Source organism: Rhinatrema bivittatum, chromosome 3 (assembly GCF_901001135.1).
Source record: "Rhinatrema bivittatum chromosome 3, aRhiBiv1.1, whole genome shotgun sequence".
Lineage (NCBI taxonomy): Eukaryota > Metazoa > Chordata > Amphibia > Gymnophiona > Rhinatrematidae > Rhinatrema > Rhinatrema bivittatum.
This window is the reverse complement of record NC_042617.1, coordinates 447,374,628-447,401,998: the sequence shown is the minus strand read 5'-3', so window position 1 is coordinate 447,401,998 and position 27,371 is coordinate 447,374,628. Positions and strand designations below refer to the sequence as shown.

The 27,371-nt window shown below is 40.6% G+C and overlaps 1 protein-coding gene across 4 annotated transcripts in view; it reads right to left on the bottom strand.

Annotated features, from left to right (window-relative positions):
- The window catches only part of TAF1B (TATA-box binding protein associated factor, RNA polymerase I subunit B), a 261,150-nt gene that overhangs the window by 174,104 nt on the left and 59,675 nt on the right, over positions 1-27,371 (bottom strand). For all 4 annotated transcript variants that reach the window (XM_029595850.1, XM_029595851.1, XM_029595852.1 and 1 more), the window contains one exon: positions 8,320-8,476. In XM_029595850.1, the coding sequence (XP_029451710.1) occupies positions 8,320-8,476 (157 nt within the window). The remainder of the gene's footprint in view (positions 1-8,319; positions 8,477-27,371) is intronic.

Sequence of the window (27,371 nt, the reverse complement as noted above, 5' to 3'; positions counted from 1 at the left end):
TGAATTGTCTATTGTTCACACTTATGCACATAATATCTTTATACTAGTTACATCTTGTGACCCATTTTTATGAGTTCACTATTTTAGTAGTGTTATTTATTTTGATATCGTGATTTGACTGATCTACTACTGTAGTTTGAATATAGAAATGAATTGGTTTGAGTTAATCTTAAGTTTGTTTTAAGTTCATCCGGTTTAAGAACACACTGATATTGGAGCTACAATTCCCTTATTGAATTAAGCACTTCACATTCATTATGATGCATCACTTGTAATTAATCAAATATTCAAGACTCACACACATTCCATCAATTCTGTTAATACAAATTAATTTTTCAACTAATTAATCAATCCATTTATCTAAATTATTTTCTACACATTCATATGTATAGTACTTGATAGGAATATAGATTTTTGATTGTCTAGACATGGATAAAAGTATTATCATTTCTATTAAAAAATTGTTTTAAACATTTTAAGAAAGATTGTTCAAACATTCAAGGAATTAATGTCCGTTACACCCTTTTATATAACACAGTTTTTCATTAATTTGATCTTTGGAATAAAATGTCCTATATAACTTTGCCATCCTTTCTGCACCATTACAGATCCAATAATGTTGTTGGTCACATAGTCATCTATATGACCTTCCACACACAGATAATTTTAATTGTGAATCAGAGAGAACATATATAAGGTAATATCATTAATATTTTTTATATTGATTCTTTTATGTCAATTTGATTTGACTCTATTTATATTTTTATGCAAACCGTGAGTTTTTAAGTTTTAAGTGTTTGTGAGAGCTAAGTGTCTTTGAATATATTTTTTATTTTCTGTACATCAATGCGCTTTCTATATGTCACCGTTTTTAACACATTTTTTTTATTATTTTTCTAATTATGTATTATCATTATGTTTTAACAACTTTATTTATGTTGTAGCCCCTGAGGCAGCCGTTTCCAAACGGCGAAACTCGGCCTGAGTCGGGCTATCCGTGTGTCTCCACTTCAATAAAGGAATTTACAAGACGTTTGGCATCTATCCTCTTTGTTCATCCTGAGGAAGAAATGAAGACAGCAACTCTGCTGGCGACTTTTGTGTTTGTATAAAATAAAGCTTCTATGAAGCGCCTTTACTTTTGTAATCATGGGTTATTTCTAGTGGGAAGATATACCTGTTTCTAAATGTGAGTAAGAAAACAAAGATCATAGGAAGTGGTTTCTTAAAATAAGATGGGAGGTTTTATCTATAGGTGTTTATTTCATAATGCACTATCCATGTAAATATTTTCTTAATATGCAAAAATGTTTTCTAAGTTTTTGGTTTTTTTTTTTTAACCCAAGTATCTTTGTAGCTTTTTGGATGCAAAAAAAATTGGTTGGCATGGGTGGCCAGGATGTTCGGTGAGGGGTTAGATTCCTTCAATAACGTTTGGAATACCCCTTCTGGATAACTGGAAGCCGAGTTTTTTAAATGGCTCACATAGAAAGGTTGTCACACTCTCTTAAAGTCTCTCTTAAGCAGTATGATGCTATTTGGGGGTGGTTTTGGACATATTGGTCCATTTCTCCCTAAAGTGCAAACCAGACCAACCAGAGCAAAAGCCCTTGATCAAAGGGTAGATTTTCAATTTTGTTTTTCTTGCTCAGCTGGGTTGGTGTGAGGTTTATCTCGAATTTCCTTATTCTGGATTTGTATGACACATGATTATGTGCTGTACTATATTATGAATTGTTAAACTGATTGGTCTTGTCTACCCCCCCCCCCCCTTTCTTTAGTGCTGTCAATCTTTGCTGGATTTGTACTATTGAAATTTAACAATGGAATGTCAATTTATTTTATTGTTAAAAAGAATGTTTATAGTATATAAGTTGAAGACTTGGTTATTGTTACTCTGGATTTTGTACATTGAATCCCTCTTATTATTCTTGTAGACTATTTTGGGTGGATGTACTGAAGTATATTTTGGATTGTACATTTTCTTCCTTTTTTGTCGTCAGTGGTTTGCAAAGTATACATTTTGTATTGTATTCAAGGATGTAATATTTTGAAAAGTTCATAAACAAAAAGTTTAAAAAACAAAAAAGGGTAATCTGTGTTAATTTTCTGCATGAGGTAACCTGCACAGAGCAGCAGATACTACCCTTAACAGAAGGCATGAGTATAACCTGTAGGAATAGCAGGCATTACCCTAAAAAACTTGCTGGATAGACTGGATGGACCACTTGGATCTTTGTCTGGCATAATTTACTATGTTTCAGTGCTGAAATGGTATTTAAGGATTTTTGCAGTTCCCGTATCCACCAAATTCATTTTTCAAGATAAGGAAACTGCAAAAACTTTTATATTCAAAAGTTATCCATATGTGTTACAAGATTTTCTCACTATTCTTCTATTTTGAGAAAAAGTCCAGACTTAATAGTCAAATTAAAATGCACCAAAAAGTGATCTGATCAAGGGCTTTTAGTCAGCGAGCCCATTTTAACCTCATCCCTAAACTCATCTGGGATAGAAAAAGAGATGCAAGGTAGGCTCTGCCTTATGTGTAGAGCCCTGAACCAATTGCCAAAACCACAAAGATGACACAACCTCCAACAGCAGCACAACCATTTGTGAGAACACATCCACATGAAAGTTCAAGCCTCCTAAATTTAGGACAGAAAAGACGTGAAGCATTATTATTTATTTTTATTTATTTATTTATTTATTGGTTTTTATATACCGCCGCTCATCAGAGATATCACGTCGGTGTACATAGAACAAAATCCGCAATTGCGTTTTACATAAAACAGTAAGAAAACAACTGAGAAAACTTTACATTAAAAACGGTTAAATGCATTAACAATAAACAATTTATAAAATATAAATAGATATATAATGATAATATTATATGGATTAGTTATAATATTACTATTTATAAAAGAGTCAAGGGAGAATAATAAGGGGGCAAAGGAAGGAGAGGGTATAAGTTTAAGTAGGGGAGGAAGAGAGAAAGGTGTGGGGGGAAGAGATTATATACATGTAGGGCTGCAAAACAGCAAATTATTAACCAGATTTAATAGGTTAAGCAGCCTCTCCATCATTATTAGGGTACAATATATTAATAAAACAGCTCTAGACTCAGTACTATCTCTCTAACTTCAGTAATAAAGATTCTGTGCAGATTCTTTGGTGAATCAGCACCACTACAGACAGAATCTCCCACCTCCTTGTTTATCTCCTAGAGGCTGCAGGAAATCCCCTATATCCCAGCAGGAGCAATGGAACTAATAAAACCCCATTGAATTCACACCTCCAAATTTCAGTTATAAAAAGAAAGCTCAGTACATTCTCAAAAAATGTACCGAGACAGGATGCTGGACTCAGCAGACCTTAGCCTGACTCAGCATGGCACTTCTGATGTTATGTTCTTATTTTAAAAAGTGCCATCTTTCCATCACAGCACACACATTTACCAACACTGCATGTAAGGCATTATTGGGACGCCCCAGACCCTTTATCTCATCCAGAGAGGGAGCATTTAACATAATATTAAGTGACAGCCTCCTTTTTTCTTCTCCACCCTAGTAGCTTATTTTCATGACACCCATATGCCCTCAGTTCAACAATCCTCCCCACTTAGTTCACACTTGCTTCAACACACATTCAATAAAAATTTTAAAATCCAGTCCAGGAGTAGCTCACAGGCTTGGGTTCTCCTGAGCACCAGGAAAGAGGTTAAGTGCAAGTGCAAGAGTGAGTTGAGGGTGCCCTTATGCCCCCAAAAGAAAACTTAGATCTTCCCATTTGGCTCTCATTTTCATCTTGCCTCTGCTACACTGTCCTGCACCAAACTTCGGGCCTTTAATTTTTACGCACCAAAGATCCAAAACATGCTTCCATTATACCTACACTTGAGTCCAGTTACCTCACCCTTCAGGAAAAAAGCTAAAACATGGCTTTTTAGCCAAATATTCCCACCAGAGTCTTCCTGTCCAACAACTTAATTATCACAGTATTCCTATTTCTACAGCAACAACAAAGTAACCTAACTATGAATCTATCTTTAAATATATAGATGCTCAACCAATATTGTTTGTTGATTTAATACTATTGTAACCTACTATAAAGGTTTTTGTAAACCATTTTGGGATCATTCGTGGTAAAATGTCAAATAAGTATACAGTCCCGTTGCCCAACAGAAAAGAAAAAAGTCTGGCCACGCTGTAGGAGCCACATGAAGGGGTACTCAAAGGGGTGTATATCCCTTGTGAGTCACCACTTCGGCAATACTGCGCCAGCAGCAACTGCTGCTTGAAATAGGAGCGTGAAAGGGGGGCCAGGCTAGACCCCCACCCCCTACTCACTGGATGATGGGCCTGACTCTCCAGAGCAAATTTGTAGAAAGAAAATTTGTAGGCAGATAGAACAGCAAGGAAACACCCTCCCCTCTCTCTGGCAGTAATATAAGGATATTAAATGAGTTAAAAGGGTGTTGAGCGCACCACTTACAGCTCTATTCATCTTGTCCTGAATAGAAAGGAAAATTCTGAGGGGCTGGAAGAGAGTCTATGTAGTCCTCTTAGAAAAAAGTGGGGAGAGGGAGCAAGCAAGTAAATACACACCTATTGGTCTAATATCAATAATGGGCAAAATTAAGCAAAGATAGCGCTGTACCTTGAAACAAGTAGAATATAGGGCAGCAGACAACACAGTTTCACATAAAGAAGATCCTCACAAAAAAACTGAGTTCTTTAATGATGTGACAGGAGGAGTGGATCAAGGAGCTGCAGTAGGTGTTGCCTACCTGGTTTTCAGTGATGTTTCCGACACTGTTCTGCATAGAAGACTCATAAGCAATCAGGTCAATATAGGGAGTAGGCCAGAAAATTGTTAATTGGTTGAGGAACTGGCTGAGCAACTAGAGGCAAAAGAGTGATGGTAAATAAAATCCATTCTGATGAAGGCAAAGTGATCAGTGTTGTTCCCCAGGGCTCAATACTGGGACCACTTCTTTTTTATACCTTTTATTAGTGACATTGCTGAGCAGCTTAGGAGAAAAATATGCTTGCCTGCAGATACAAAAATTTGTAACCAAGCAGACACACCAAAAGGGGTAGAAAAAACAAAAGACGTCTTGAAATAACTGGAAAAATGGTCAAGGATTTGGAAAAATCAGCAGGAAAAGGAAGTAATATTGCCTCTGAACAGGTCACTTATAAGATCTCACCTTCAGTACGATGTTCATTTCTGGAGGCCATACTTTCAAAAGATCACTGAGTGATGGAAATGATTTAGAAAAATACTACTCAAATGATGTAAAGTCTGCAATATAAACCCTACAAAGAAAGGCATAAGACACTCAAAATGTATTTGCTGAAGGAAAAAGGGGTGGGGAGACATGATATAAAATTTCAATTATTCGACAGACCTTAATAAAAGTACAGCAAAGTGAAATTATCCATAAAAAAAAAAATTCAAGGATAAGGAGTCATAATAAAAAATTACAGAGAGAAAGGTACTAAGGGATCATGGGAAAATATTTCTTTACTGAACAGGCAATGAATCTCTGAAACAATTTACTGACAGACATAGTTAACAGATTCAAAGTTGTTTTTATTAATCAACTATGCATTGTGTGTGGATAATTAGTTAAACATACCTCACCCTAAGGACTAAGTCTAGCTAATACTATAACACTGAAATCTCTCTGAAAGAGCCCTCTACTCAAGCAGAGCGCCTGTAGCAAAGTGAGACCCTAGCACAGTGAGTTTCTGAGAGTAGGACTACAGGGAAAGTTATTAAACCCTCGAGAAGCTAGTTGTATTGCATCCCTACTAATTAATTCCAAAAGTAATCTCTAATGCTTCACAGTTTAGCAATATAAAGAACTTGTACTTGGTTAAGCACTTCTCACTCCCTTTAATTACTAACAATAAAAAGATGCAAACAGCAATCCAGGAGTGGGATGGGGGACTATCTAGTCTTGAACACAACATGCCATATATGTATGTCCCTGTTGGGGGAAAGGTCATATGTGTGCACCCATCGCAAAGAGCTCCCAGCTCTTAGAGAATAAATACAGTTACTGGAAGCAAGAGTGGAAGGGACATCTCCACTTAGAAATGCCGTGTTGCTTTGAAGAAGCAAGATCACCAGAAAGGAAAGTGCCAGGAAGTAATCCTAGAGCTGGGACCTGCATTCCAGCTGATGCGTTATGCTCTCCTACTGAGGATGAGTCTCCAGTAGCATGTACCCAGGAGGGGAGGGATAGGACTGCTGCTGATGGAGACTGATGGCTGAGAAGATGCTTGATTGCTTGCCTACCTGGTGCAAAAGTAGCAGACTTTTCGTGTCACTTAGATAGGATTTGAGAGAGTACTCGGAAGGACACATCTGCTATGGAACATATGGATACCAAGAATATGAGAAGAATGTTCTTGAGGGCAAATTTCTGGGCAGGAAACAAATTTAGATCCGCCAAAGTGGCATTCTCAGAAATGCTCCCAGAGACAGGCTTACCTCCAGAATCTCAATGTGTGGATGAGTCAATGATGCAGGAAGGAGAGCTTTCAATTCATTAGGATTGGAGAACTTCATGGGGAGCAGGGGAGCCTATTCTGATGGATAAGCTCTGCTGGCTATCTGGTTAAATTTATATGGAAAACTTTACTTGAAAAATCTTCCTGTTGGCTTTAATATTGATCCCTATTTTTATAATGTAATTTAAAAGATAGAAATGTGTTCCATTGTGCTTCAGAATTTTCTAATTCTTGCCACAGAGTCTACTTCTCAAATGCTGCAGGAAACTGTGGAGCTGTACACAGACCATCTGCACCCTGTTTTCCAACCTCTGGTGGAGGAAGGGGGGAGGGGAAGGTGACAGTGCCAAGAATGCCTAGGGGAAAGAAAACTTAAAATAGTCATTGGATCTAATATTATAGAAAAAGGGTGATGATCTAATATGTAGAATGTGGTAATGTCACAAGCATCTTCCATAGCTATCATTTTAGGGGAACAGAGAAAGCAGTCAATCCTACTACGTGAGAAGAAAATATCTATCCTGAAAGGGTACGTATTTTGCCATATGTATTCAGGCACTTCAAAGCTGATTATATTGAGGTTCCTCAGATATTAAGGGTTCAGATAAGAGTTTGTAGGCTGGTGGAGGAGCATTTACTAAGAAGCTGACAGAGGATCTCTTCAATCTGAGATTTGAGCAAATTTCCCAGTCATTGTCAAAGATAGAAGTATCAAAATTTGAGAGAAAGCTGGACAAGTTACCGAAATACACAATGTGATCTGTGTTAGAGTCATGTACATTTACCAGTGTAAAGCAAGATGAATAAAGTGAACGTTCCAGAATGACAAAACAATCTGAGTATAGGCTCTAGAGATACAATAAGTATAAAAGTGTGAAGTCAAAGCATGAGTGTCTCCAGCAACCAAGAAGAGGATGGCCAAGTGAGCAGCCACTTTAAAAGCAAAAGTAGGACAGTGTTCAAATGACAGCATAAACACTAACCAAATTACAACATTAACAAATTCAGCATATCAAAAAATAAAAAGAGAGGGGTAGAAAATAGCATGTCACCATTTCTGTTCTTTTTTTACTATGGTCTCTTCTAGATACGAAAAGTATGAGCAGGTAGATCAGTCAGACTTCGTGGTTCAGCTGCTCTGATGGGCTGGGGGAACAGTAAAAGCACAGGCCTCTAATAAAGCTCTTAGCAGCATCTATCGTCTTCTAAAGCTGAGAGGAAAATCCTGGAAAACAAATCTTTTGACCAAGAAAAAGCATCGCTACCTGATGAGCAGCTTATCTTTAGTCTTCTTATGTACCCTGATAAGTAGCACTTACCCAGCTTCTGAGGCCAGCAGCAGGGCTCAGCACATCCAGTCAAAATTGATTACTTTTAAATATGAGATTAAGCAGTTTAGGGAGTAAACTGAAAAAAGTTTCATATGAGAGCACTCCAATTTCAGCAAGGTTAATGGATTTATGGAGGTTTCTCTGTTATTCATTAAGAAATTGTGTATTTAATTGTTTTAATATATGTTGTAAATCGCTTAGGAAGATGTAATCTGTTAGGCAATAAATACATGATTTTAAATAAATACATACATTTCTCTGGAAGCCTCTCTTATCCTGAATTGCTTTTGCAGCTTCAATTCTCTAGTTTCCTTTCTAGGACTTTCAAAGAATGTGAAAATCCATATTATGAATACCCTTTAATTACTTTTTCTGTTCTGTAGAATTTTCCTTCCAACTTTACATGGTATCACATTGCAAGACCAACATTTTAAGCAATAAGAAAATAACTTGATTGTTCTTACCTCAAGAGATCAACAAGTGTTATCGACTCTCTCCACCAAAGCAATGCCATATAACAGAATGCTAGTGTCATTGGCATAGACATCAACAGTCTTTCCTTCTGATTTTCATGTAAATATGATCCACCATCTACAGACCCAGAACAAACGAAGGTGGTATCTTTCAAAAGAAATAAATGGGAAATAACTCAGTACTGTACTCAAAGACTGAAGTTTCCTGTGGCAGATTTTTCAAGAACCTGCAGCAATTATTTGGCAAAATTGTATAAAGATTCACAACTCTGACTAACCAGAAAGTCAGTTCTTGATTGAAAACCATTCATGTTTGTTTTTACACATTTACAATATATAGAAACACAAATTTTATCAAGTACAAAAATCAATTATTTATCAAGTAAAGATATATGTTACAAATTTAGAAGCATAGAAACATGACAGCAGAAAAAGATTGTATGGCCCATCCAGTCTGCCCAATGGTACAATTAATTTAGCATCACTTCCTTAGAGACTCCCTGTATTTATCTCGTGCTTTCTTGAATTCAGATACTGTTTTTGTCTCCACCACTTCCACTGGAAGGCTGTTCCATGCATCTACCACCCTCTCTGTAAAGAAATATTTCCTGAATCTACCCCCTTTCACCCACATCTCATGACCCCCTTGTTCTAGAACCTCCTTGCCATTGAAAAAGGCTCATCTCCTGTGCCAGGAAACCTTTGAGATATTTAAATATCTCCATCATATCTCCCCTATCTCTCCTTTCCTCTGGGGTTTACGTTTAGATCTTTAAGTCTATCCCCATATGACCCTTAGAACAAAGACCCCTGACTATTTTAGCAGCCATTCTCTGGACCAACTCCATCCTGTTCATATCCTTTTTGAAGGTGCGGACTCCAGAATTATACACAGGGACTATGAAATGTCTTTTTTGTATTGAATTGAAATATGGTGCAACCATACTTTTTATATTTTCCTGAGAAAGCTCTTGTCTTTCTCAGTACATGAGTTTATGTGCGCTGAAAATGCCCCAAGTATCATTTCACAGAAAAATATATGCGCATATATTGGGCACATGGTAACAGAAATAAAAAAGGAATTGAACTAGCATAAGTTTGAAACTTGTCAGCAGCAGTAGTGTCAGTGAACAAGGCCTCTATGAATTGAAATTAATGTCCTCTCTGCCTGTTGTGACACACCAGCAGTTGTAGACTTCCAACAAGACATCCAGATCTTTCTAAATGGTATATGGCTGGCCCCAGATGGAGGTGCAAGAATCTTTGTATAAAGATGCAACTCTTCTAAAGGGACATCACTCCAAATCATCTTTGGTTTCATGGCTACTTTCGCTGCCCACTCAAACTTTAACATCTCTTTCCCCCCTACTCACCTCCATCAAAACATTACTGCTCCCTCACATTCTCATTCTTTCCCATTTCTCCAATGTCCCAATATACTGGTTACATTTTTTTTTTTATTGATCCTTTCCTGAATCCTTGACTTGTCTATCACATCAGACAAAAGAACACGAATTTCATTCATTCTACCTATGAGTGGTCTATATGGACGATGGTAGCCCAAATCATTTCCAGTGTTACTTTAGCCCCAGATAGACTCTTCAAAGTTCAAAGAAGTGGGGATTTTTTTAAGAGGCTAGAAGAGCTACACTGTTTGCTCCCTGCCTCATTCCTTGTCCAGCTTGCCCCTCAGGAAAACTTTCCTCCTCTGTAATGGTATGGCTTCCCCCTTTGGGCTCCAACCTCCACTTCAGTCTCCTCTTGCCTAGAAGCCTCTACTGTAGCATCACCTAGCAATGACATTACCCAAATAGGGCTCGGCATCACAAATTCTCCTGAAAAAAATATTCACCTGCTGCCGCATGGTCTGTGGGCCATAAGGGGTAGGAGGGAACCTCACTGGCTAAGAGAAACTTCCAGATCTGGAACCACAGAAGATGGATCTAAACTCTGCAGCTCCAAGGTCCCTTGCCCTCACTGCCAAAGAACATGCCTGTCCATAGGCCCAGCAAGAGGGGTCCCAGGTATGGAGTGAAAGCACAGTCTTCCCCCTTTCGTTTCACCATCTTATAGAACAAAGCAAACCACTAAACAGATAATAGCATTTTCAGCAATGGAGCTAGACAGCTTCCATGTTGCTTGGGCTCCTCCCCCAAACTCCAGAGCTTTGGTTTTAAAAGAAGACTGGATTTATGGAGGTGATTAAATAGATAAAGCACAGCTTTCATGAAATCATATGATCCGAAGCCAAACTGAAGAAAGCCTAGAGTACTAGCAGAAAATAAAGTTACAAATTTGGCAATGAGCTCATGCTCAAAGCCTTTAGAAAAAGAAGTGGGAGAAAGAGCAAGAGCAGTAAATGAAGACAGTCATGATCTACTAGAGAAAGCATGGGCTGGTGGTTAGTGTAGTGGGTTGAGAAGGATGAGCAATTCTTCTTTCCATCACTGATACATCTTGTGACCTTGGGCAAGTTACTGCCTCCTTTTGCCACAAGTACCCACTTAGATTATAAACCCATTTGGGCTGGTAGTCATTGTACTTGAATATTGCTGTAAACTTTCAGCATCATTTAGAAAAGTAGGCTAAAAAAACAAATTAAAACACATTGTTCAGAATAAAAAAAACACACAGCTGTTATGAAAGAGTTGGACAGTATCGGAAAATAAGAGAAGCGTTATGGAAGGAAATTATAAAAGGGAGGAATACCTCAGATTTCTTGAGAAGGAATAAGTTGGAACAAGGTCAGCTAGAGAGGTAGTATTACGAGAGTGGATCCTTGGGCCGGCAGAGTAGGGAACCAATGAGGAGGAGCCCCAGAGGGTCCTTCCGGCAGCAGGCGAGGCTATAGGAGACCCGAGACCCCTCGGGACCTTCACCACTACCAGCCCTCGTTCCCCGCAGGTTGAGCCCTTGGGTACCGGGGCCGGCTGGACTTATGTGGGGTCTCAGGCCAGAGATGAACTAGAGTCTGCAGGCAAGGACGTAGGCAGAGGGCCTACGTAGCAAAGCTGGCCGGGGTCTTGGCAGGCAGCGAATCTCATAGTCAGGCAGGCAAGGGTCTTGGCCCGGAGAAGCAGAAGACAAGAAACAAGTAACAGACGACGGCGGAACCAAACAGGAACTGAAGCCAGGAGTAGCCAAGGCAAGGCCCGAGAAGCAGGTCCTGCCTTAAATACCTGAGGATTTGGGAGGAGAAGTCTGGGCCCCTCCCGCGGTGACCCCTGAAAAGGGGTCAGGTGGCACACGCACGCGCCTGGGAAGCCAGGGGTCAGGAGGAAGGCCAGAGCAGGAGCCGCCAGCGTGGCGTCCTGCACGTGGCGTCGGCATGGCGGTCTGGAGGGAGGGCTGCTGCGTGGCTCGCCGGCTGCAACTGCCAGCTGAAGCGAGGTTCCCGGGTCTGAGGAGGCGGAGTCGGCCGAGCCGGTAGGTGGAGGGGTCTGGCTGCGGTCCCGTTCGGCCGACTTTTGCAACAGGTGGTTGAGAAAGGTTTAGTATGTGAGTAGAGAAATTAGCATCAGAAAAAGGAGAACAGCAGCCAAGGGAAGGACTAGATGAGCAATCAGTGGATATCTTCTGTGCTAAGTCATTCAGATAGGCTAAGAGCTAATTGAAATAGGGGGAGAATATATAATAATTAAAGATAGAGGAAAGGGGCTGTTGCTTGGCATGGGGAATCTGCATTCAAATTTTTTGTTAAAATAGTTTTGCAATCCGTCAGTCCTGTGATAATGTTCAGCCCTGCTATGCAGTAGGTCCCTGATTCAATCTCACGTCAAGTCATCCACACCCACTACTGGCTGGAGTTGGGAATGTTGCAGTGTTGCAGAGGCAGCATTCACAAGCCCTTTGGAGAAGTGGGGAAAGGAAAATATGGAGGAATAGTTTAGTGGTTACCACAGCAGGCTGAAAACCAGGGAAGTCAGGGTTCAGATTCTGCTGATGCTCCTCGTGACCTTGGGGCAATCATTTTTGCCTTCCAGGTACAAACAGGGGGTTATTTACTAAAGGTTTTTTCCATTTTGTATTTATGGGGAAAATGCTTACTAAATAAGGCTCCAACATTATAAGCCCTCTGAGAACAGGGAAATACCTACTCAAATGAATGTAACTTGCCTTGAGCTACCAGGTAAAAGCTAAATCTAAATAAAAATTAACTCAAGGGTGACACCTAGTGGCTGAATTCAAGGCCCGTGATTACAGAATTTCAGGAGCCCTGGTGCATGCCTTGGCCAAAGGAATGACTAGACTAGATATGTTGGGGAAAAGAGGGGGAAATATAAAACAGGGAACTAATCCCTGAGAAGTTGCAAATGAAGGCTCATAGCTCAAAGATTCCAGCCCTGCTTCCTATTTATTTACTGAACTGGCATCCCAAAGAAATAGGACAAAACTATCAGGTCAAAATAAATTGCAATAAAAATTGTAGCACTAATTATTTTTGGTATAGTTCATTTTTGGTATAGATTATTTAAACATCTCTTCCCTGGATCAACTATATACATACCTTATAACGGATCGCCAATCAAAACAGTTCAAGTTTTACAAATAATTCAGAACTCGCCGCTAGGTTAATTGAGGGAATCCTGATAAGGTGCAAAGTTACACTAAAATTGCATTGGTTACCTATTGTTCAAAGAGCCAAATTTAAATGTATTATGTTGGTTTTTAAAGCCCAATTGCAAACTGGTCTGAGATACCTGAAAGATTAGTTGCGAACACATAAGCCAGAGAGGGAGTTGCGATCAAGTAAGCAAAAGCTCTTGAATGTTCCTTCTAATAGGCAATGTCATTTGGTAAGCACTAGAAAAAGGTCGTTTTCAGTTTTGGGGCCTACATTGTGGAATAATCTTCCTAAGATATTAAGGAAGGAGACTGACATAATGAGGTTCCAGAAGGGCGTAAAAAAGTGACTCTTATGAGGCATATGCAGAGTAGTTTTTAAAACTTCTGAGCAGCGGGTTGAAGAAATAAAATGTGCAGATGGTTTTATATAGTTTAAGTATTGTTTTTAAAAAATGTATTTTAAATTGTTTTTATGTTGTACTCCACATTGGACAGTATTTGAGACAGCGGAATAAACATTTTGTAAATAAATACACGTAAAAAGCAATTCCCAGATGGAGTTTTGGAGTCTCAACAAAAGTTCAGCACAACAGGGATTCAATTCACTTGGTCATTTTTCTGTCATCATTAATCTAAGTATGAGAACATTTCAGAAATGTTAGACACCAATATCCAAATCAGAACAGGGAGGATCCTGGGGGAAAAACAGGATGGCATCAAAGAAGGATGCTGTGGTTCCTGTTTCCTCCTCATAACTGTGCTAAATACTAAGAGGTAGATAAACTACCCACATTTTGGAATATCCCATGGGTAGTTTTTACTTGCTGTGATTGTCCCATGAAAACTACCTGCAAATATTTGTACCTTTTTGGGCAGGTACTTAGTTTTGATTATTCAAAATTTTCCACTTAAGTAACTCCCAAGTGATGTTCCTTCTAATTTTTGGAAGGCTATGTGTGAAAAAAAATTTTTGTGCAATTTTTTATAAGCAGGAATTCAAAATTTATGCACGAGTCAGTGTAATGCAAATATCAGGATTTCCAGTGCATGCTATATTTTGCCGTGTGCACATGCACACACGCATAAGAGCATAAGAAATTGCCATGCTAGGTCAGACCAAGGGTCCATCAAGCCCAGCATCCTGTTTCCAATAGAGGCCAAACCAGGCCACAAGAACCTGGCTATTACCCAAACACTAAGAAGATCCCATGCTACTGATGCAATTAATCACCAACAAACCTCTTTCCCTTCTTACTCAATACTCCAACTTTTGCTGTTTCAAGGGAAACCTTGCCCAGTGGTTTTTGTACGGGGGCTTCATATAAGGATAACCGATTTGCAGTTATCCTTTTTGTTCGTCCCCGTCTATTATTCTTTATTATTTCTGAGAATGTCCACTTTTTTATTTTTAATTTTCTTTTTTCTTTAAAATGCCTTCTCCCTGGCTGTTTATCCGACCCACTATCTTATTATATACTTATCAAGGTCGCCGCCTTTATAGATTTTCATGAGTGCGGAATTGCCCGTCCGACATCGGCCATGTTTCGGCACCATGTGCCTGCTTCAGGGGCAGTCCCTGAAGCAGACACATGAGGACTGCCTGTGGAGCTCTCTTCTGTGCCACAATCAAAACATGGTCTTTCCTGCAAGGGGAGTGCAGATGAAACTGATGATTGAACCTTTGATGCTGCAATTTTTACATGGCTTTCTAATGACTCTGTAGAGCCACTGTGAGTATTTTCGGTACCCATTCTAGTTTTTGGCCTCTTTTGAATTTGAGGGATTCAGCTCTGGCGATATCCTAGTGCCTATGGTGTTGGTTGTACTCCCCAACTATGCTCCTTGGAAAAATTTTAGAGAAATACAGAAATGAAAACAAACATTTTCATTCACTCAGGCAGAGAGATTACATCACCAGATTTTTACCCTTTGATTGGTTTATGCTCTTTTAAATTGTAAGATGTATTGACATCAGAAGCCCTTGCATTTGGCAGGATGTTGCCATGTAGAGGAAAAGCATAAAGACAATGGTTTTATTTAACACTGAGTGTTTTAACTATGACTTTTTCAGGTCTCTTTTTATATTTTAGATTTAATTTAGATCATTCGATTGGCTCCTGAAGCAGACTTATCGCCGTTGAAACACTGTCAGTACTGGGTGTGCTCTCGGAAGGAGAGACTGGATTCTGGTCACCTCTTTTTCCCGGATATATTTCAACGGAAGACTAATTATGTGCCAGCAATTATTTTTTAAGCTTAAATACACACAAACAGGACACACTGAACATATTTAATGTGGGATGTGGTTGTTGGGTTTTTTTTGGTTTTTACTCTCCCTGGCAGCCTCTGTGTCAGTTTTTCAAGCTGGCTTCAGATCAATATTTTTTACTTGCAAGAAAAACTCACAAAACACTGGTATATTACACTTGGTGTGCAACAGCCTGTATCAATGGCTGCAATGCATGAGTTATGGGGATTAGTACTCCTTTCTTTATATTTTATTGTTCTGATATGAGGTTGGGGTTTTGCCTTCTTGAGCTTTTTGCTCTTTTTTTTAGTTTGATCTCTCAGAACTGGTGGACTTTAATGCAAGGAAGGATTCAAATTTGGTAGTATCTTCCTGGTGTTTTAGTTTTGTAGTGTTGAATTTTTCCTTATGTTTATAATCTTTTGCTTTTTGCTGTATATGACAGTTAAATTTAAGAAAAAAATAATTAAGAAAAAGGGGAGGCTCTTGATGACACGAACAGGCAACTGAATTATCTATAAAACCTTTCTTAGAGCAGCCACTTTAAATTTGTCACTCATTGGACTCCATCAAGAGGTCCTTAAGGGAACAATTTTTAAAAGGGCTTTCCATAGGCAAAGGCCCTTCCTGCTCTGCAGGAAAAATTGCCCACATATTCCCTGCAGGGAAAGGGGCGGAGCCAGTGCAGCCATGGTGGCTGAAGTATGGCCTGGTATTTATTTTGAAATCCTGATGCATCTCTACCCTGCACACTATGCACTTGCAAAGTCTGCAGAGTAAGATTCCTCTAGCACCAGCCAGCCAATTTTTTTTTTTTTTTAACTCAGCATGGAGTTTCCATTTAAAAAATTATATTGCAAGCCAGTACTACAAACCTCCCCACACTCTCTAAAAATGACCCTCTAGGTAACCACTATGTTCTGTTTTTTGTAAGAATGTGAACCCTGGGCCGAGGTGAGAGGTGTCTCAGCCCACGGGGAGGAGCCCTGTGAGCCTCACCGTCTGTAGGTGTGGTCTCAGTGCATAGGACACAGCTGTAAGGTAGAGACTTTATTATGAAGGAAGGAAAAGTAAAGCCCATGGAGCAGGAGGTGTAGTTAAAGTACAGTTCAGAGCCGAGGGGTATACCCAAGGTGATACCTCTGATGTGAAGATCCGGTAGTGGCCCACAGAGCGGGGTACACCAGGAAGTCTGTTCAGAAGTGTAGCAAATACCTCACATGTGCAGATCCAGTAGTGGCCCGCAGAGCGGGGTACACCAGGAAGTCTGTTCAGAAGTGTAGCAAATACCTCACATGTGCAGATCCGGTAGTGGCCCACAGAGCGGGGTACACCAGGAAGTCTGTTCAGAAGTGTAGCAAATACCTCACATGTGCAGATCCGGTAGTGGCCCGCAGAGCGGGGTACGCCGAGGATGTCTGTTCTGCAGTGAAAATGAAGTAGTCTGAGGTGCAGGGACCAGAGGTGGATCCTGTAGATGGTGTGGCAATAACCTGTAGCACAGGGAAGACCAGAGCGACTCCTACTGAGGAAGATACGGTAGTGGCCCGAGGCACGGGGTACACAGTATAGAATCTCCGTAAGGTTTGGAATCGTTGAAGTCCATAGTAAAGTACTCACAAGAGGTAGTTCCAGGAGAGTGTCCTGAGAAGCAGGACAGGTAGCAGTACAAGGCAGGAAGGCTCTCCGAGGAGCGGATAGCCAGGAACGTGGAAGGGCCCCCGAGGAGCGGGTACCCAGAGCGTTCAAACGCCAAGTGAGAAATCTGGAACCGGAAGTCCAAGGATAGCGCGGATTCAGCAACGATGGAACTCCTTGCTAACTTGTAGAAGCATAGGGCCAATCAGCTCAAGTACAGCAGCGAGTTGACGTTCTCCGGAGGAGACGCCCCCGAGGTTCCCGCCATGACATGTACAAAGGTGGCCCATGCACGCGCGTGACTTAGGTGATTCTGGAAACAAGATGACGGTCGGCTTCGCCCACGCCGTTCAAGGAACGCCAGGTAGGTCGGCGGAGGCCGTCATTCTTCCCAGAATCGATGGCGCAGAAAAGAAAGAGGTGAGCATGAGTGGTCACAATCATCTGTGACCGACGGGCGTAACATCCTAAAAGACAAATACTTTCACAATTTCATAAACATCAAATGGCTTATAATGCAGTTCCACCAGAAAGTATTAATTTGATTGCAATGCTATTGGAGAGCAGTGTGTGCAACATCTGATTATTATAATCAGAATGCTCCCAACACTCTGCTTAAGAGAAGCCTTTTATTAGTAGGATAAATTCAGGTACAGGCTTTATGATTTCACGGTTCCCTCATACTTATACTGCTTTACCCAACCTAGAATTTAACAGTTCATACTCCCAGAATTTTCATATGTTTTATAATTAGGTAAACAATCAAACTGGGTGTTTGTTTTGGACACCTAAATTAACAGTAACGTATTATTAGCATTTAATTTGTTATAAGCTGCCTTTACAGTTAACTCCCTATGCAGGAACTTTCATAATTATTACTGCTGTTTTGGATAGTGCACCCTGCAAGAGAGACACAACAGGACATTTGATCTACAGAATGAAGGATCTCTCTTAATACAAATGTTTTTTAAACAAGCTGTAAAACATGGCTGCACATGCAAAAAGACCTATATGTTTCTTATGCCGGTAGTTTGCCAGAGCTATTCCAATTAACTCACAACCAAGACACTGCACCTTACTAAACCACAGACCTTATTCAATACATTATTTTTCTATAGAAACAAAATGGGAAAACTCTGTTTTGAATAAGGACCCCATATTTCTAGTAGCAGAACAGAGATTTCACTGCACCTGTGAATAAAATGTAACCAAACTGGCTAATCATGTGGCTCACCCATAGAGTTGTCACACAGGTGAGTTTAGTGAACCACCTGTCCATTGGGGGACCAGCAGGATGAAGGTACAGTCCAGTGAACACATGATCAGGTTCTAGGGAAGAAAACAATGGCTTGATGACTGGGTAACTCATGTTGGATGTTGAGTGGCAAGAAAACATTTATGTTCAAAAAAAGACATCCCTTCCAGTCCTTGGTCAACAAAGGGAAAAAGGATAGCCTGAGCCACATGCTTGATAAGTGTGTGTAAAGGGGAAAAATTCACTGCCACTCAAAAAGCGAACAATTTACAACTCGAAGCAAAAGTTGTAGTGTAGCAGGTATAGAATTGAGGTAATGCTCACACTAACACAAAGATTAGGAATCACATATTGCAAACTGATGAACATAAGATATGCTATACTGGGTCAGAACAAGGGTCCATCAGGCCCTGTATCCTGTCTCCAACAGTGGCCAATCCAAGTCACAAGTCCCTGGCAAGTACCCAAACATTAAATAAACACCATGCTACTAATGCCAGCAAAAATCAGTGGCTATTCCTTATTGATTAATAGTAGTTTATGGCCTTCTCCTCCAGGAACTTATCCAACCCTTTTTTATACCCAGCTACACTAGTTGCATTAACCAGATCCTCTGGCAATGAATTGCAGAGCTTAAATGTGCACTGGGTGAAAAAAAAAATCTCAGATTCGCTTTAAATGAGCTACTTGCTAACTTCCTTGTATTATTCAAAAAGGTGAATAACCATTTTACATTCACCCATTCAAGTCCTTTCATGATTTTGTAGACCTCTTATCATAACCCCCCTCAGCTGTCTCTTCTCCAAACTGAATAGCTCTAACATCTTTAGCCTTTCCTCATAGGAAAGCCATTTCATGTCCTTTATCATTTTGGTTGCCCTTCTCTGTACTATCTCCAGAGCAACTATATCTTTTTTGAGATGCGGCGACCAGAATTGTACACAGTACTCGTGCGGTCTCACCTTGGAGCGATACAGAGACATTATGATATCCTCTGTTTTATTCATCATTCCATTCCTAATTCCTAACATTGTTTACTTTTTTGACCGCTGCAGTACACTGAGCTGACAATTTCAATGTAATATCAAATATGTCACCCAGTTCTTTTTCCTGGGTGGTAACTCCTAAAATGGAACCTAACATCGTGTAGCAACAGCATGGGGGTTTTTCCCCCCCCCTATATGCATCACCTTCACTTCTCCACATTAAATTTAATCTGCTATATGAATGCCCAATCTGCCAGTCTCACAAGGTCTTCCTGCAATTTATCACAATCCGCTTGTGATTTAACTACTCTGAATAATTTTGTGTTATCTGCAAATTTGATCACCCCACTCGTACCCCTTTCCAGACCATTTATAAATATATTAAAATGCACAGGTCCAAGTAGAGATCTGAGGCACTCTACCTTTTTCCACTGTGAAAACAAACAGTGAACTATTTAATCGTATTCTGTTTCCTATCTTGTAAACAGTTTGCAATACACAAAAGGACATCATATCCTATCCCATGATTTTTTAGTTTTCTTAGAAGCCTCTCATGAGGGATTTTGTCAAAAGCTTTCTGAAAATCCAAATATACCACATCTACCAGTTCACCTTTATCTGTATGCTTATTCACCCCTTCAAAAAAAAAAAAAAATAGATTTGTGAGGGAAGACTAGTTACATTGCTGCTAGGTGTATTATTAAAGATACAGTCCATTCAAGAATGCCATTTAACATGGTCTAAAGCAAAAAGCCTTCTCAATAGCTGCCCCAATATTATGGAATAGTCTTCCTATGAACTTAGGCTGGAGTTAGATTATTTCATTTTTTGCAAGAAATTAAAAACCTTCCTATTTTCATCAGTTTGATAGAGGACGCTTGCATCCAGCCCTAACTGAGGATCTGTGGATCACAAGATTTTTTTTTCTTTTAAGTTTGAGGGTGAAATCTTTGAACATTTTTAGGGTTACTGTTGAGGAAGCTTCCATGACAAAAAAATTAAAAAGATGGAGTGCCTCACTGATTCTCTTATTTTATTGTTAGAGCGGGGGGATTATTTTGTGAAATGGGGCAGTAAAGTGTTGTGTATGTTAGTAAAGAGCTATCATTACAGTCTTTTTATTTTTACATTACAGATAGCATTTTATTGTATATTATGATGTTCCTAGGGAGGTAGAGGGCATTGTATTTTTTATTTTTGTTGTATGATGCAATCTGACTTTTCTTTAATTATGCTGTTTTTAGGTTTTGCATGTTATTGTGTATGCAATGTATTTTTATGTAATTTGACTGCTCAGAAAGGCTAAGTTTAGTCCAGAAAAACAGCTTGGAAATGCTTAAATTAAATGTAAACAAGTAGTTTTCCAACTCTGAAGAAAATCCACTACACTCACTATGTTGAATAACTAAGGTACAGAAAATTAGTTGCCTGAATAGATGAGCATCTTGTATGTGCACTTGGGACAGAATTTGAACTTGCAAGCCTGTTTCTCTGACATGAGAAATAAAAACGCAAAGTCAACAGAAAATCTCTCTTGAAAGGAGATGCTTGCAAGAGAAAAGAATAAAAAAAAAAGACATTTATAGCCTAAGGGATAGGAGGGAGAAGGGGATTCAAGAGATATTCAAATATTTTAAACGAATAAATAATGCACAGGAGTCCCGCATTTTTCAGTGGAAAAGAAATCATAGTATAGAGAATCATGGTAAGAAGCTAAAAGAAGGAAAACAAGGAAGTATTTCTTCACAGAAAGGGTGGTCAAGGCTGGCCCGGGTACTCAGTGGCACTGCTGTGTACTGCCATACAGAATGCCCCTAATTCAATCACCGAATCTGGTTTTTCATTCCTCCAAGTCAGCTGAGGATGCTGCAGAGGCAGTGTTCATAGGCTCCAGTGTTAAAGCACTGCTTGATTGCAGGGTTTCAGAGGGTGCTCTGGTGCATAGCCCTGGACAAGGACTGTCACAGTAATATAAACAGACTAGGAATGTTGATGGGAGAGTTTATAAAAATTGGGGAAAATCCATAGGTAGGTGCGAATGAAGGCTCATTAAACACCAGGATCCCCAGCCCTTGTTCCAGACTGAGATGGTGGCTCAAAAGGAGCTGGAGAAAAAAAAGCCAGATTTCTCCAAAAAAAAAAAAAAAAAAAAAGTGGATAGAGCAGGGAGTGGCTTTCTAGTGGATGTGGTGAAAGCAAAGAAAGTAATTTAAAAGGTTTGGGATAAGCAGAGAGCTGTGAGGAAGTTAACTTGAAACTTGAGTTCAAATAGATTTTGCATTATTATTATAACAGGAAGGAAAATTGGAGAGACTACATGGGCCTTGCAGTGTTTATCTGTTATCATATTCTTATGTTTCTGAATTAATAATTTGCAGTCTTAAGTTATTTCCTGCAGTGTCCTGTCTTTGCTGAGATTCAAATTGCTACATTACATAAAGCAAACGATATATAAACTAAAAACCAATAACTTTAAGTGCCAATAAATATGCCTACCATGAGCACTGCATAGAGAATATACAATGCCCACAGTAATTTTTTTTTTTATCTGCCCAGCAGGTGGTACTATAAGATCAAGTTCCATTGGCGGCTTGAAAAAGGAAATAACTGAAAAGTGCTAGTCACAGGAAGAATATTTGATTAAAAAATAAAAACGACAAATTAACACGCAAAAAACGGGTTAATTCCCTGTAACCCAGCTCAATAATTTTAAACATATAAGTTTGAATAAAAATTGGAGGCGGAAGGTGTGTTAATGATTACATGAAAAACTTGGCACCTGGATGGTGGCTTTAAATATATGAAACCATCTTCTGTTGTCCTATATAATTTCTTAAAGATAAGAATAAATTTATACATAATAATTGTTGAGCGGGTATACAGGAAAGGACCCATAATATAAATATAAGCACCGGGTGAAATTGTGTGTGTGAAATATATTATACTCACATGGTGAGGATCCTGTAATATTAGTTGCTACATATTCTGCAGCAGGTGTGAGGGGATCAAGGTTAGAGTGGGAAAAATAAAGGAGGGGAGAGAGGGCCAGGACAAGGGTTGAATAAGAGTCATGTAGAATGGGAGTTGTGTGTGTGAGGGAAGTGGGGGGGACACACGAGTATCAAGGATGGGGTAGAAAGATTTCAAAAGAATTGGTGGGAAAGTCAAATGGAAGAAAGAAAAACAAAGAGGGAGGATGTGTATGAAAGAAAGCTAGAGATGGTGATGGGAGGTGAAGAGTCAAAAAAGGTGTTAGGGGGTGGGAGGGAGTGAGCAGAGGAGGTGATGAGGGTAAGTGTGAAAGAGAGCCAGAGCGGGTGAAGAGGGAGGGAGTGACAGAGCCAGAGTTAGCAAAACGAAAGGGGGAGGGAGAGCAAGGATGGGTTGTGAAGGGGGAAGAAAAGTGACAGAGCCAAAAGTGTGTAGGGGAGTGGGATGGAGAGAATGAAAGAAAGGTGTTATGGGATAGAGGGGTCAGCGACAGCCAGAGGTGGTAATTGGGAAGGGAAAAGGGGTTGAAAAAAAAAACCCAGAGAGTGATGACGGGGATGGGTGTGCGCATGAGAGCCAGAAAGAGAGTGATGGCTGAGGGTTACGAGACAGTCAGAGAGGGTACTGAAGGGGAGGAGTCGGGGAGAGAGAAAGAAATAGCAGGTATGAGCAAGGAGATAAAAACAGAGTAAAGAGAGGGAAGATGCTGGGCACAGGGCAGTGGAGGAGACAGAGCGAGGGACTGGGCGCAGAGAGGAGGTGATGGTAAGGCAGGAATTTTAGAAAGTCATAGGGATACTGGTTCTGGGAAGAGGGTGAGGGGAGAGGGAGGAAAAAAACTGCAAGCCCTTGCCATGGTTTTTGTTGCAATGGAGGACATTATGCTGGATATGTCAAAAGAGACAGGTGAGGAAAGGGTGGGAGGGACTGAAAGTAATTGGTGAGGGCAGGATTGAGAGAGAGAGAGAGAGAGAGAGTGTCTGGCAGCAACACGGTAGGGAATTGGGAGAAAGAAAGAATGGATGATTGAGAGATGGGCAACTGAGAGAGAGCAGTGGGAAAATTGAGACTGATGGATACGTGATGGAAGGATTGAGAGAGCAAGAGATATACTGGTGAGTATGAGGGGAGAGAAGCCCCCACTGAAGTCTTCCCCATGTCTGATTCTCTGGAAAAGATCAGGCTCTTTCTGCTGTATTTCTCTTTATTTTATTTATTTAAGGTTTTTATATACCGGCATTCATGATACAATCACATCATGTGGTCATTGTTTCTTCTTTATTGATCTGATTACATTATGATGTATGTTTTTATTGCTTTTTGTAAACCGCCTTTACATTTTATGATTTAGTGGTATACAAATTTTAAATAAACCTAGATCTACTGTGCATTCTGATTCCTTGGATCTTGGTATGTGAAAGGTTGGCCATTCCAGGCATATATGAAAACATTTGAAAAAGTAACGGCTACAGTGGACTTATGATTATATGGTAGGCTTAGTGAGAGTTACATTCCATACACAGCCTGTGTATGATAGTCTTAAGAGAAGGTATTCCTTGAAGTAATATTACTGAAGGGCATTATATGGGGGGGGGACTGGACTGAAGAATTTAGTAACATTTATTTCTCTCTGTTGGACTTGCCTTTGTTAGTGATCCTCCTGCAGTTTTCTCATAAGAGGACTGTAAGAAACTGCAGGAGCACTTTGCGAGACTGGGCATCAAAATGGTAGATAAAATTTAATGTGGACAACTGCAAAGTAATGCACATAGGGAAAAGTAACCCACACTGTAGTTACATGACCTAGGTTCCATATTAGGAACAGGATCTGGGCACCATTATGGACAATACTTTGAAATCCTTGGCTCAGTGTGTGGTGGTGGTCAAAAAAAGCAAACTATGGGGGTTATTATCCATCTCGCGTTATGGCCTTTTCGAGTCCGAAAAGCACCATAATGTTACATGGTGCTATGCTAATTTGGAAAAGGGGGAGAAGTTAGGGGCTGGATGTCTGTCAAAGTGGGCTGACTTTAATGCCGGAAATAACTACACCTTTTTCACTGGCGGTAAGCCGTGCGCTTTACGATCTTAGCGTTTTGGGTATTTTAAGCTGTAGAGGGGGAGGGGGGGAGAGAGAGAGAGAGAGAGAAACTAGCTATAAGGCCCTTCTAGTAGTTAGGTATTTATACCTCTACAGGAGGCCCACCTAGTCATTCAAGGTGAGGTTTAGGTAGTAGTGTAGGGGTCAGGGGGCACTTTGACATTTAGAGTGAGATGTACAAACTGAACAGTACACTCTTGTGAGGATTTGGAGAGAAGTTTTTCACTCGATGCAGAGTTAAGCTCTGGAGTTTATTGCCTGAGGATGTGGTTAGGTCAGTTAGTGTAGCTGGGATTAAAAAAGATTTGGATAAGTTCTTGGAGAAGTCCATTAATTGTTAGTAAGCTGACTTAGGGAATAGCCACTGATATTAGTAGCATGGGATCTACTTATGTCTAAAATTGATTATTAAATAAAGTGATGAATCAAAACATCAAATGTGTTTCATAAAGTGTGTCTGACGCATAATGGGGCGGATTTTAAAACCCCTGCGCGCCGGCGTGCCTATTTTGCATAGGCCGCCGGCGCACGCAGAGCCCCGGGACGCGCGTAAGTCCCGGGGCTTCCTGTCGTGGGGCGTGGCGGGATGACGCGGCGTTTCGGGGGCGGCGACGTGGGCGTGGTTTCGACCCAGGGGCGTGGCCGTGGCCTCCGGAACAGCCCCCGGGACCGGACCACGGAGCGGGGCAGCCGGCCGACGCGCGCAAAGTTAAGGGGGGGGGGGGGCGCGAAGGAAAGTTCCCTCCGAGGCCGCTCCGAAATCGGAGCGGCCTCGGAGGGAACAGGCAGCGCGCGCTGGGCTCAGCGCGCGCAGGTTGCACAAATGTGCACCCCCTTGCGCGCGCCGACCCCGGATTTTATAAGATACGCGCGGCTACGCACGTATCTTATAAAATCCAGCGTACTTTTGTTCGCGCTCTTCTCCAATTACTTGGCACCACTCCCATTTCCAGGGATCTATTGAACAGGTCACACAGCAGAGCCGACAGCACATCTCTGAGCTCCCTCAGTATCCTGGGATGAACCTCATCAGGCCCCATGGCTTTGTCCACCTTCAGTTTTCCTAGCTCTTCCCATACATTCTCCTCTGTAAACGGAGTTTCATCCATTCCACTCTTCAGTTTCTTGTTAACTAGCGACGGTCCTTCTCCGGGGTCTTCTTTAGTGAACACCGAACTGAAGTATTCGTTTAATATTTCTGCCATTTCTTCATCTGTCTCCACCCATTGATCCTTTTCAGCTTTCATTTTCAGTATACCACGTTGCACTTTTCTCCTTTCAATGATGTATCTGAAAAATGTTTTGTCACCTCGCTTTACCTCTTTGGCAATCCTTCCGCTTGACTTTTCGCTTTGATTACTTTCTTTGTCTCCCTCACTTCCACCAGATATTCTTCCTTGTGATTCTCCCTTTGAATCCTTTATATTTCTTAAACGTTGTTCCTTTATCTTTTATTTTATCAGCCACCTCCTTTGTGAACCAGATAGGTTTCATTCTCTTCATGCTGTTCTTTACTTTTCCAGCATATATAGTAGTTGCTTTGGTAATTGCTCTTTTTAGTTTGGCCCACTATTGTTCCACATCTCTTGTTTTCTCCCAGCCTTCTAGTTCTTCTTCCAGGTACTTTCCCATTTCAACAAAGTCCGTGTTTTTGAAACACAAAACCAGGGTCTTTGTGCGACTTCTCTGTATCCTATTAGTGATATTAAACCATACCGTTTAATGATCACTGGTGCTGAGGTGGGCGCCCACCTGGACGTTAGAGACATTATCTCCATTAGTGAGCACTAAATTGTGTAAAGCTCCCTCCCTCGTAGGTTCCATTACCATTTGTTTGAACAGAGCCCCTTGCAGGGTATCCATTAACTCTCTACTACTGTTAGATTCCACAGAAGGGATTCTCCAGTCTACATCCGGCAGATTAAAATCTCCAACAGTCATCAATTCTCCCTTCTTCCCCATCTTTTGGATGTCTTCAACCAGATTTCTGTCTAGTACTTCCATTTGATTTGGAGGTCTGTAAATCACTCCAATAAAAACTGATGCCCCATCAATTCTTTTTTAGGATGGACCATAAAGTTTCTTCTTTGCCCCATTTTCCTTGCAGCTCGCATGCTTGGATATTGTTTTTGACATAAAAAGCCTCTCCTCCCCCTTTTCTGTCCTCTCTGTCCTTCCTTAAGTTATACCCCGGTATGGCCGTATCCCAATCATGTGAATCTATGAACCACGTCTCCGTGACAGCAACAATGTCCAAGTCCACCTCCACCATTAGGGCTTGCAGATCTGGGATTTTATTGCCTAAACTATGAGCATTTGTGACTTATTTAGCTGGCTTTTGTTATCGCCTTTGCCCTTTTTCATTGCATTTGTATTTGGGGGGGATGACATTTTAATGTCCTCCTGTCACCCCCGACCTCTAGTTTAAATGTCTTATGACATAGGATTTGAATTTATCTCTTAGGATCCTTTTCCCTCCACAGACAAATGTAAGCCATCTTTGACAAAGAGCTTTTTTCTGTTACATACACGGCCCCAGCTCCCAATATATCCAAACATTTTTCTTTACACCAGGTTTGAGCCATACATTGAAGTTATAAATATGGCTTAGCCTCTCCTTCCCCTTACCATGAAAAGGTAACACTTCTGAAAAGGTAATGGTAAAGGTAATGTGACTAATCTGCTTCGCTAGAGACTGGAAATCTCTCTCTGTACCGCTTGGATGCTGATACTAGCGAGGTCATTGGTTCCCAGGTGGATGATAATATCAGCTTTAGAATCTTTTCTTTCTTCTTGGATCGTTTTGACTATCTGAATAGCATTTCTGCCGGCTGATGTTGGTTGTATTGTTCACTGACTTGTTGCAGCCGAACAATACTGTATTTCCTCTGACTCAATAAAAACGAAGTTCAAACAAGAAAGAGTACACCACACATGCAAGTACCCTATCCTGCCATTCACCACCTATTGCCCTGGGGCGGGGGGAGGGGGTATAGATATTGGGGAAAGGGTGGGGAGACACAGATGCCAATTTTGGAGATATGTAGAAATATTACTAACACAAATCCACCAAAACCTTGTTCCCTACCATCACCCACTTTCCCAGCATTTTAAATCACCAAAAAGGATAGACATGGTCCCTCAAACCCTTCTCAAACAACTCTGAAAGGGCTCTCCCTCCCCTTCTCACCCCCAATGACACCCAACCCCTCCCCCACCCAGACCTCTTGGTAATTTGAAATGTCATACGTAGCCTCT